Below are 12454 nucleotides of genomic sequence, written 5' to 3' on the forward strand. Positions count from 1 at the left end.
TTGCCATCCATTAGATAAGTAGGCATAAAAAATTAGATGATTGAAACCTTGCCCAAAAGTGAGTAGCCATCAAACTTTATTTTGTATGTTGATAATATGATTATGACATTGATTAGAATGTTTGTGTAACTTGAACAATGTTTTTTGTTTTGAAGCTCTCTATGCTTTCTATGAAACCCCCACTTTTGATTTATAATATAAGGGAATAAGTTAGAGATAATTAATAGACTACTACTATAATTAATAATCTGAGAAATTAATTTTATAAATGGTTAAAAGTTAAGCAACATGCTTGAAAATGCCCCCATTTGTGAACGGATTTCAACCCATCAAAATCTATCACCAATTTGACAAACCAAAGTTCACAATAAAATTAAGAAGATTTCGATCACATAGGCTTAAAATAAATTTAGGTGACCTATTTGACACCCGCAATATAAATCTGCACTGATTTTCAATCCATGAGATTATGACTTCGTTTGGGACGGCTTTCATAATACTTTTTTAAAGCAACTTTTTTATATAAAATTTTTTAATTCAAAAAAAAATTTATCTAAAAAATCACTTTAAAAAATTATCTCAAATGAAGCTAATATCAATTTATACTGAAAGTTAATGTGGACCCGCACAGAAAAACTAGCATCCAAACAATGGCAGGGAAAATGGTCAATGAAAGATTTGTACTTGTCATTTGTCAAATAAATGATAGCAGGAAAATTAGCCCTACGGTGCAAGGAATCTCAACAAAAGGAAATAATATATGTAAGAGTCAGCTGTTGGCGAGTTTAAACAACTTGTTTGATGCAACGATCTTAAGAGAAAATTAGCCAAGCACTATGACCTGTGAAATCCATAAAGCTGAAGCAAAGTCCTGTATGGTTTTGAAATCAGCCAGTCCAAGAGGCAGCTAGCCTGTGGATGAAAATGTAAGAAATAAGCTCCTGGGAACGGAAAATTATTAGGTCCGGTCACTTGACAGAGAAATACATCCGGATTTCTCTATGTCTACAGTAAAGCTCAGTCAAAGCACTGTTATTGTAGCAGCTGCGCTTTGACTGTACTTTTATTGTAAATAGAGAGAAATTCGGATGATTCTTTCTGCCCGGTGTCCGCACCCCAAAAAAGGTGAATTTGGAAAGAGATTAGTCTACGTCACTTGCTTACGAATACAATCGCCGTCATCGTCATCTGCGGTAAAGAATGTCGTAATGGCCAGGACGGTACAGCAATGTAACAAAAGGTTCTGTACTCTCATCGGCCGAAGCAGTAGGAACAAAGTCATGGTGATTAACAGCCAGCGCACCCTTGTCGCATGAGCTCCGGTCCAGGTACACGACTCGTATTGCCACACCAAGAGCATCTGAGAGAGCAATTATGTGCACGTGGTCGCATTCTTCACCCATAGGCTCCACAGATGATTTGCAAAACTGTTTAACCAGAGATCATTATGGATGAGAAATTTGATGACAGACTTGAGCAGGAATACAAGGTCAAGCAAAAGGAAATTTATCAGCCAATAGCTGCAAAAAAAAAATGAACTGCTATAACAAAAAGCTATGATTTATAAGAGTCTGATGAGAAACGCAACAAAAATATATGAATGCAATCATTCACCAAATGATGATGAAATATGTCTCATTTCCTCCTGGATCAGAATAATAAGCGCCTGGTAGATCACAAAAGAGGATTAAGATTTCGTTTGGGACAGCTTTTTTGTTGCTTCATAAAACAATTCTATAATATAAAAATTAAATTTTTTATACTAAAAAGTTGCTTTAAGAGGCTGAAAGAAAGTCGTCATAAACGAAGCCTAAATTGCAGCATGGATAAAACCATCTTGAGGGTAATCAAAGGCCAAAGAAGTAAGCTCTGACTGGTTTTCATCCATATGCTTCTCAGCATAAACTCCCTGAATGAGGGGAACAATAGCTGAGTATATTATTTTTGCTCCCTCAACACTACAACGGCATAAGGACGTGGACAGGGCTAAAGTCTCTCATCACCACAATGGGCTTTAAGGTAGTGGCCAGGGCAAAAGTCTTTTTCATAAGCTATATAATGCTTTTAATCATGAACTTGTGGTATGAAAAACTAGCTTATTACTAGGATTCACACCATCAAGTTTATAAAAATAAATGCATATAAACCTGATGTCATATTTTACCATCATCATAAGTACTTAAAATCAACTTTATGAATCCTTTTCAAACGTCTGCAAGTTAATGTTAAAATCTGAAATCAGTTTTACGTGAGCCAACTCTTCTCCAATAACTTCTAACATCGTTGAAAAATCTCTGTCAACCCCTACACCTTTTACAAGCATTTTCATTGGCCTTACTAGTGCTTCCTTTGGTTCCAATCCTACGCCTTAAACTCACCCTCAAAAACGAAATTTTCACATTTTGTTCAACATAAGAATCATCACCATCAGTAAACTAAAAACTCAATGTGATAAGAAACAACTAGTCTCTTATCAGACTACCACTCTTTTTCAAAAATTTGATACCACCTGATGTTAATACCTCTGGAGAATATGATTCATCTTTCATTAGTGAAGCAATTCTTCCCTCAAACATATAGTTCTTTCCTTTGATTAAAGAGTTATTTTCAGAACATAAGTGAGCGAACTGATTGCAGAACAATGATCGTCCACAGCGAAGTTTAGAGTAAAACCACAAGCGGACAATTGAGAGCTTTATTCATTATTTGAAACGAACCAGCAGCAATGCAAAAAATCTAGCTTTTCACTAAAAGGGCTCCCCATACTCCAAAAAGGCAGGGAGACCCATACAAAGAAAAAATATACTAAAAATGAAGAATCCTTGGCCTTTCCATTAATAACAAATTCTACAACCAGACTCATGAGTTCATTGTACAGCATGCATAAGGATACTTGAGGCTGAAAAATGAACAAGTGCACTACATGAACAACTATAAACTCATTCATATAATGCTCTTCTGTTTGTTTATTCACATAACTCAACAAACTTGAAAAGAAAATTTTAAAATCTTGCAATATAAATGAACAAATTTGAACACTGACTCTTTTTTTCATTTATAATATTCTATTGTTTAACGAGTAGCATCCTAAAAACATGATAAAATACTTATTTAATGATGGCTTATTTTTTATTTAATGATTTATTCTATTTTATTATATCAATTTTTTATAATTTATATATTTTAAAATTTATGTACGATATTAAAATTATATGTATAACAAAAATATCAAACAAATTGTTAGATAGATAAGTTTAAATATTTTCTTATTAATGGCCATTGCTAGATAGTATTAGAAATAAACTTTTTTTTATTAGATCTAAATGAGAATTTGACTATTAATAGGACAAAATGGAGAAAAAGGATTCATGTAGCCAACCCCATATAGTGGGATAAAGGCTTGTTGTTGTTGTTATTGTTATTGTTGCATTTAAATTTTATAAAACTTAACTAGCACCTTATGAACTATGCCAATTTTTATTAAAATATATAAATTAAATTATATCTAATAATTGGACTATATGTTAAAATTAACAACATCAAACACATAATTAGTTAGTATTGTTTAAAGCTTAATTTTGACTTGAACTAGATAAGAAAAACAATAAACAAACTTGAACAATAATTTAGAATCAAGCCATGTTGTAGTTTGGCTCAAACTAATAAGAAAATAAATAAATGAGCTTGAACAATATAGTACTAAGCTCAACTTAGTTCATTTATAGTCCTAAGAATACTTAGGTTGGGGGATACTATTTTCAACTAAGACCAAATAAGCAAACAACTAGAAACTTGGAGGCCTCAATCAAGAAAAACACCCACTTCGAGAACTTTTCGACAAAACTATGACTACGAGAATGATGCTCTTGTACTATCTTGAACTTCAATAATTAATCTACCAAGTCAATGGTCATGACTCTTGGAGTATAGGAAAAAATATGAGAAGGATGTCCTTAAAAAGCTTGGAAGAGCATCATTCTCGTCGTGGAATGAGATGAGGCATTATATCACCACTCCTCATAGCATAGCCAACAAACACGTCCAAAAAATCTCAACAAATGTGGCGAACATCATCCTTTAGGCCTTGTTCATGAACAAAATTATAATGAATAATGGATGGTAAGCATGCTCCAAGTAAATTATTCCCCACATTTCAAAAAATTTCTATGAACACCACCACAAGTCCATATGATAACTTTCACAAATCAATGACTTCAGAGGTAGGTAAGGATGTGCAAGAGTCACACAACTACCAGTAAGATAATAATCATCATTTATATGTGCTACAACCCATCTACAAAGTTCAAGGATTATTTATGAAACTTCATTTGGAATACCAATTTGCTAAGGAAATCTTTAGGTTCAGATAAATATCTTCATCATTTCTTTGCTGAATTATATATCCCCCATTAGACTTTTTAACAACCTAAATCCCTTCCAAATGAACTTTGAGAAGTGCATGCACTACAAGAAATTATTAGGCTTCGACAAATGATAAAGCAAAGGTTGTGTTCATCTCCCATCCCCATCCCCCAAAAATTATGGGTGAGGATGTTGCACCTTGCACAGCTTATGACAATTCTCTTGCACTATGAGGTCAATTAATATCTTCATTTGAAAGATTGTTAGACAATTGCAGTACTAGACATCAAAAGCAAGGAATACTTCTTCTACAACCTACAAATTACTATCACAAATGGATTGAGGAACTTTATGCAAGTACTAGGTTGGCAATAAATCTTGATTAGCTTGACTCCGTTAAAGAAATCTTCTTAAAGAGGGTAAATGTAGGATAAATTGAAATTTGTTTTAGTCCTTTATAAATTTTCTATAAAAATAACAACGATCCTATATCCCACTGTGTAAGATCAGCTACATAATTATTTTTTTTCTTCATTGTATCCTATTAAGAATCAAATCCTCGTTTAAATCTAACAAAAAAATTATTTTTAATATCTTTTAACCAAGTCTTTCTAGGTTTACTTATGTCTTTCTTATAATAAATTAGATCTAATGCATATACTCTCCTAACACGGTCATCGGAAGGTCGATGTTTTATATGACCAAACCATCTAAACAACTCTCTCTAATCTTACTTGCCACTGGAGCTACTCCAACCTTTCCATGTATATGCTTGTTTTGCATTCAATCTCTAAGTGTAAAGCCACTTATTCACTTGAGCATCCTCATCCCTTCAATGCTAAATTTTATTCTTCTCTTTTAATGGACACAATATCTTTGCAAGTCTCACCACCATCTTATAAAATTTTCCCTTAAGTTTGAGGGGTACTTTTCGATAACACAACAGGTCGGATGCATTCCTCCAGTTCAACCATCCAACTTGAACTCTACTAAAAATATCCCCATCTATCTCACTATTACTTTGAACAATAGACCTGAGATATATAAAGCATGCACTCTTTTTAATGACTTGATAGCCCAATGTCACAATCTTACCACTAGATCTATTACTACTAAAATTATACTTCATGCATTCAATTTTAGATCTACTCAAACAAAAACCTTTAGACTCTAAGATTGACCTCTATAGTTCAAGTTTTTCATCAACTCTCTTTCTAGTCTTATCAGCAACAAGAATATCATCAGCAAAAAGTATATACCAAGATACATCCTCCTGCAAATGTCTAGTAAGAAATCTATGAATAAAGCAAAAAGATATTGGCTTAAAGTTGATCCTTGATATAATCCAACTTAAATAAGAAAATATTTGCTCAAACCACTTTGTGTTTAAATAGAAGATATATATATATATATATCCTTAATGACTTGAATATAAATATTATTAATTCCTTTCTTTTCTAGAACTCTTCAAAACACTTTCTTGAAACTTTATTATAAGCTTTCTCTAAATCAATAAATAACATTTATAGATCCTCCTTACCCTCTCTAAATTTCTCCACCAAATCTCTCAACAAATGTATAGCTTTCATAATAGCATCTGGCATGAATCATTAACTTCATAGTAGACCTACCCATCAATTTGATTTTGAGAAACATTAGTATCACTATGTAACCTATGCTGAATTTGTAATACTCAAATTTCTGTCAAATGTAAGCATGAACATTTTCCAAAATCATTCCCTATTTTATCACTCTTATGGAAAATGTCAACCTTATTTTCATTAAATTTTAATTTCGATTTTGATCCATTTGAAATACATAAGTATATCAAAAATATGTTTTCATTAAATGAATTTTATTATATCAACATTTTCTATGTTCATTTAATAGCTGCTAAACCTATTTGACATTAAATGAATTTTATTATAACAAAATCTTGTTTGTCACTAGTAGAATTGCCACTTAAACATATATGCAATGTCTGATTTGTAATCCTATGGCTGGAATTAAGGAAATGGGTTAGTGGAAAAAACATTAGTATATTATATGAAGATTTAAGTAAAGTAAAAAAAAAAAGGTATTTCCTTCATCCCATTTCTTCCCATCCTGCCATCCTCTCTGGAGTTCAAAGCAGCGGGTCGTGTGAGCTGATGCCGTGAGGGCTATTGACTGGGAAAGGTTGTTGCATGCTATTGGAATATTTAGAATTAGGAAATGATTGAAATCAGGTAAGGAATCAATCAAGGGCTGTAGGGTTTGTTGAATTTAGTATTTGCTGGACTTAATGTTGCTGAATTCAGCAAGGAAATAGAATTCAACAAGGAAACAAAGACAAGTTGTGTAAGGGCTGATGCAGTGTTTACTGAACTTAATGTTTGCTGAATTCAGGACATAGGGAAGGACTGCTGCTGCTAGTTGCTGAATTTTTCATTAAAAAAGTAGGGGAAAACAAGGGGTTGTTTGCCAAATTTTGTAACGAGAGGGCTGCAGTTGTTGCAGAAAATAGTAAAGAAGAGGAAAAAAAGAAGGGCAGTAGAGGAGTTTTGGAAGAGAGGTAGGGATAGTATTGAATGAGGAGAAGTTTGGTGGAAGTAGTATACAAAAGAAAAAGGAATCGAGGTATTTTAGGTGAACCAATTTATCTGACAGTTCTGAAAAATGAGATGATATACCCAAACGATGTCATAATAAATATTTAAACTTTTACATAATTGTAAATTCAATTTTGTTATATTTATGATAGCAATTATTTCAATTTATGCCAGTTTATCTATGTATAAATTGTTGATTCATTAAGTATGAATTATAACAGCACATTTTATGATTGTTAACCAAAAAAAAAATTGTATTTGGAAATGTGAAAAAAGACATAAATTGGGGATAAGCCTGCACAAGTAAAGGCGAAAGACATAATGAGGTAAGCCTACACTCTCGAAATTTTAAATGTTGGGAATTCGAACTCAGTCTTAAATGAGAGAGCATGTTCAATTCTAAAAGTTGAGAATTCGGACCCATCTTTAAATTAAAAAATTAGAATGGTATAAAAGTCTATAACCATCATATGACTTGTATAAAGGTATTGAATAGTCAACAAGACAAAAAGTGATATTATACATTTCTTATGACCAGTATGGAATTTATATGTATTTTAAATCAATTGTCAAAATATTATTATTATTTCTTATACAGTGTTTGTTTATTTCATTGAGCTCTAGCATATTAGCAGTAGTTATATTGCAAGTACGTAGGATGAGCTAGTGGGTAGTTGTCAGGACAGCTGAATCCTCTTTTGTGTATATACACTTTGGGTATATCTGAGTAGGAGTTATACATACACTTTTGGGTATGTAAATGTTATTTAAAAAGTTTAGTAAATCTTTGAATTTCATTTAAAGTGTGCATTTCATTTGAGATATTTTACATATGTTTTCTGTTATGAAGTATAAAACTTGATATATTAGGATACTCTGAATAGGCTACTTCTTACTCCCTGATTCTGATAGAGGTAGTTCATAATGGGTATTAGTAAGGAGATCTATTCAAATTCTCCTTCTCAGTTACACTCTAGATTGACTATGGGGGTCAAAATAGGGTGTGTGTGAAAAAGCTTTCAGGCATTTAAGATGCACCTGACTACATCACCAATATTGACACTCCCCTCAGGAACGGAAGAATTTTTGCTTTACAGCGATGCTTCTTTAAAGGGTTTAGGATATGTTCTAATACATAATAAAAAGGTAATTGCATATGCATTGAGATAGTTGAAGCACATGAAAGAAACTATCATACTCATGATCTAAAACTGGCAGCAGTGGTATTTACTTTGAAGATTTTGAGGCATTACCTATATGGGGTATGATGTGAAATCTTTACTAATCATCAAAGCTTAAAATACATATTTTCAATTAAAATAACTCAATATGAGGCAGAGAAGATGGTTGAAAATCATCAAGCATAATGATGTGGATATTCAGTATTGTTCTGGAAGAGATAATATTGTGGTTGATACTTTGAGTCACAAATCCACAACTGATGAATTAGATGATTACACAAGAAGTTCAATTGATCAAGGAAATAAAAAATCTGCATTTGGATATTAAAGATTTCAAATGGAATACTTGCATCAGATGACAGTAAAGTCAACTTTGACAAATTGTATCAAAGAAGCTCAAAAGATTAGTAGCAAACATTTAAAATTGATGAAGCAAGCCCGATTAGGAAAAAGACCAAATCTTTATGTTGATACTGATGAAATATTAAGCATAAAGTTCAGTTGTGGGTGCCCAATGATGAAGACTTGTGAAAGGAAATATTACAAGAAGCTCATTATTCTGGCCACACAATTCATTCAGGCAGTACCAAGATGTATAAAGACTTTAAATTACTTTTTTATTAGTCAGGTATGAAGAACATATTAAATATGTGTCTAAGTTAATAGCATGTCAAATTGTGAAAACTAAAAATCAGATACCTAGTAGACTACTGCAATCCTTACTTATCTCTGAGTAAAAGTGAGAAGAAATTACAATGAATTTTGTTATGGGATTTTCAAGATTCAAACAAGGACATGATAGCATTTGGGTGATTATTGATAGATTAACAAAATCAGCTCACTTTTTGACTTTTTGTCTATCAAGCAAACTAAATCAATAGATAAATTGGCACACTTGTGTATGAAAGAGATTGTCAAATTGCATGACATTCCAAAAGTTATTATCTCAAATATAGATGGTAGATTTGCTTCTAGGCTGTGAAAAAGCATTCATGAAAGCTTGGGCACAAATCTGCATTTCAGTACAGTTTTTATTCCTCAGACTAATGGTCAATCTAAAAGAACCATCCAGGTACTGGAACACCTGTTGAGAATGTGTTTAAGATCTTAAAGGTAGCTGGGAGGATCACATATCATTGATAGAATTTTCTTATAATAATAACTATCAATCAAGTATACAAATGACGTCATATAAAGTCCTTTATGGTAGAAAGAGCATAACTCCCTTAACATTGGTTGAGGTAGGGGAAAGACAGTTAATGGGCCCATAACTAGTTGATGAAGCAACAGAGAAAATTAAATTAATTAGAGACATATTAAAAACTGCTCAGGATCGTCAGCAAAAGTATTATGACCCCAAGCACAAAACAGTAGAGATTGAAATTGGGGACCTTGTATTTATGAAGGTTAAGCAAGTGAAAGGTAAGCCAAATTTGGGCAAGAAGACAAATTGAGTCCTATGTATATAGGACCTTTTGAGATTATTGAAAGAATTGAGAAAATTGCTTACAAGCTTGCTCTTCCATCCGACATGTCTGATATTCACAATATTTTTCATGTATTACTGTTGAGAAAATGAGTTACAGATGCTCATCAAAGAAATTCACATGATGAAATTGAATTACAGAAGAATCTGACTTACACAGAATAACCAAAAAGAAAACTAGATTTTGACACTAACCAGCTTAAAAACCGTCAGATTCCTTATGTTAAAGTAAAATGAAAATACAAGCCTGAAAAGAAGGCAACCTGAGAGAAAGAAAAAGATACTAGATCATAATTCCCTCATTTATTTGATGGCAGCTAAGGTAAATTTTGAAGACAAAATTTCAATGAGCGGTGGATTATAATACCAAAAAATTTAAAAAAAATGTAAACATAACTTGGCATGAAGTTTTCCTCAAAATATACCTATAGAGGCATATACCAATTTCCATTTAATACTCATACATATGGTTTGAAATAGCCCGACATAGTAGGAGGAATCTCAAGACCTAGGCTCATTCATGCATAAAGGAGGTGTGGCAGCAAAATTCCATTCGTGCAAGCCCGTGCAAGTGGAGCATACGGAAGCGATGTTCGCTCATGTGTGCAGAGGTGCAGCTTCAGGTCTTATTCGTGCGTGGAACAAGAAGAAGAAGCTTTGTGCCTCGATTCGATTGGACTCCTGGTGACGCATGTGGAGTGCATACAGGAGGCCACGGACAGCCGTGAGATTGCTCGCATGCGGGGTGGTCGAGCAACTCACGATCGCTCGCACATATACTAGAGGTGAACAGCGGACACAGAAGGTCTCATTCGCGCGTAGGGGAGGTCGGATCGTACGCTGAGTGGGATTGATTCAAACAATGCAGGCAAGGAGGTTGCTCTCACATGTGTGGGCTTGCTCGGATACAGAGAGACATGAACCTGCAAGATTGCTCATGGGAAATAGAAGGAGGCGCAAGTGCCGGAGTCAACCAGGATAGACAGGGGTTCCAAAACCACAATGGATCGTGCCCTCTCAAACTGTAATTAGTGTAAGTCCTCGGTCATTTCTCTATCATTTTTATATGAATTGAGGCATGAGTTGCTACAAGAACATCGTGGAAACATGCTTGTTCGATTTCTTCCCCTCTCCCCCCATTGATTTTTTTTTTCTTTCTTTTCTTTTTTTTTATATTATAAAAAAAATTATTCGAACAAGTGGCAAGTAAGACTAGAGAGAGTCACCTTAAATGGTTTGGTCTCATAAAATATGAGCCATCCAATGATGCAGCTAGGAGAGTAAATGTATTAAAGTCGATCTAATTTTAAAAAAAAAATAGAGGTAGACCTAAAAGGATTTGGTTAGAAAGTATTAGAAATGACCTTTTTTTATTATATTTAAATGAGAATTTGACTCTTAATAAAACACAATGGAGAAAAAATTTCATTTAGCCGACCCCACATACTAAGATAAAGGCTTGTAAATCTTTTTGTTATTGTTTGGTTGAGATATAACAACCTTAGGTAACGCATAGGTCAGTGACAAGATCACAAACCAAGTATCACCATATTGCATGAGCCATGCAATTATTTAAATCCATTATAAACTTCAATTGAAATGTGTTTTGGAAAAGGCATAGTTGACCCTCATTCAAATTCAAGTTATTTTTGGGCCCTCTCCTCAATCCAAGGCTTAGTCCCTCAATTCAAATCTTATAGATAAATCTCTCCACAATTCATAGAGTGGTTTCCAGCATTCATAGGCAACTCCAATTTAAATTTAAATTTTGAGATTTTCTATTTTTAGGAATTATTATTTTAACCCCAAATCAGTATGGAATTGTTTGAATGTTTGATGTGTATTTACATTGGACTTCAATACTAGATTGAGATTGCCTATATTGATTTTCCAATTGGAGTTCCCCACTTATGTGTCAAATGGCTTGATGAACTTCCATAGATGAAATTCCTTCGGTGAAGAATTTCCGACCTTCCCCACTCAAATCCTAACCATAGCTATCCTTTATAACTCTCTCTATATATCTCATCAAAACTTAGTTTCTATCAAAGCTCTCGGACTACATCAAAATCCAAGAAACCCAACGTAAGTGCCCTAAGTTTCTACCATAACTTTGAACCTTAATAGATTCCAAAGACTTCCCCATAAATTTCACAACCCGAAACCCTAATCTACAATTAAGAGATCTTAGGCAAGCCCCACTTCCCTATAAATCTAAGCATAAAAAAAATCTTCACCATAATGCATCTCTCGAACACTCATCATAAGCTACTAGAGCATTACCTCAAGTAAACTACCCTTTTACCATCCTTCCAATACCACTAGGTCCACTACAAGAAAGACAGAACTCCTTCCACCACAAATCCTCTACATACACCCCCATCAAATTTCGGCATCTGAGCATAAGAGCATAACAGCATCTAGATCATCATCAACAATCAAGTTCTCCTTTAGCAATTCCTTAGCAACACCAACACAGATATAAAATTGGTTATTTGATCACCAATAATTGGGTAACCCCTGCACTTTTGGTTTTTAATTTTGTAAATTCATAATTTATCTTCTTTATTAAGAATCTAGGATTTATTTAAATATTATCTTGCAATCCAATGAAATATGTATGCCATCCAAGTAGTTGAATCCACTAAATAGCATAGCTAGTACTTAGCTTTAACCAACACTACCTTAAGTTACTTGAGATATCTTAGATGATTAGCGTGTGTTCCACTAAAAAAGACCTTTGCAAAATGCTAACTGTGTTTTAAGAGGAGTCAACTCCCCACAAAATCTATTAAGATCCAAAAAGGATTCCATAGCTCATATATTTATGTTTT

At 33.4% G+C, this 12454-nt stretch overlaps 1 protein-coding gene across 3 annotated transcripts in view; it reads right to left on the reverse strand.

Moving 5' to 3' along the window:
* Positions 1–660: 660 nt before the first annotated feature.
* LOC110100114 (ubiquitin thioesterase otubain-like) overlaps positions 661–12454 on the reverse strand; it is a 28847-nt gene continuing 17053 nt past the window's right edge. The window contains exons 8-9 of one of the 3 annotated variants that reach the window (XM_020827523.2): positions 1161–1427; positions 661–912 (exon numbers count right to left, since the gene is read on the reverse strand). In XM_020827523.2, the coding sequence (XP_020683182.1) occupies positions 1185–1427 (243 nt within the window). In that variant the 3' untranslated portion in view covers positions 661–912; positions 1161–1184. Of the gene's footprint in view, positions 913–1156; positions 1428–12454 lie in introns of all 3 variants that reach the window. The other 2 variants (XM_020827524.2, XM_020827522.2) reach the window with 2 other exon arrangements.

The sequence above is a fragment of the Dendrobium catenatum genome, unplaced genomic scaffold (genome assembly GCF_001605985.2).
Source record: "Dendrobium catenatum unplaced genomic scaffold, ASM160598v2 fragScaff_scaffold_822, whole genome shotgun sequence".
In the NCBI taxonomy this organism is placed as follows: Eukaryota; Viridiplantae; Streptophyta; class Magnoliopsida; order Asparagales; family Orchidaceae; genus Dendrobium; species Dendrobium catenatum.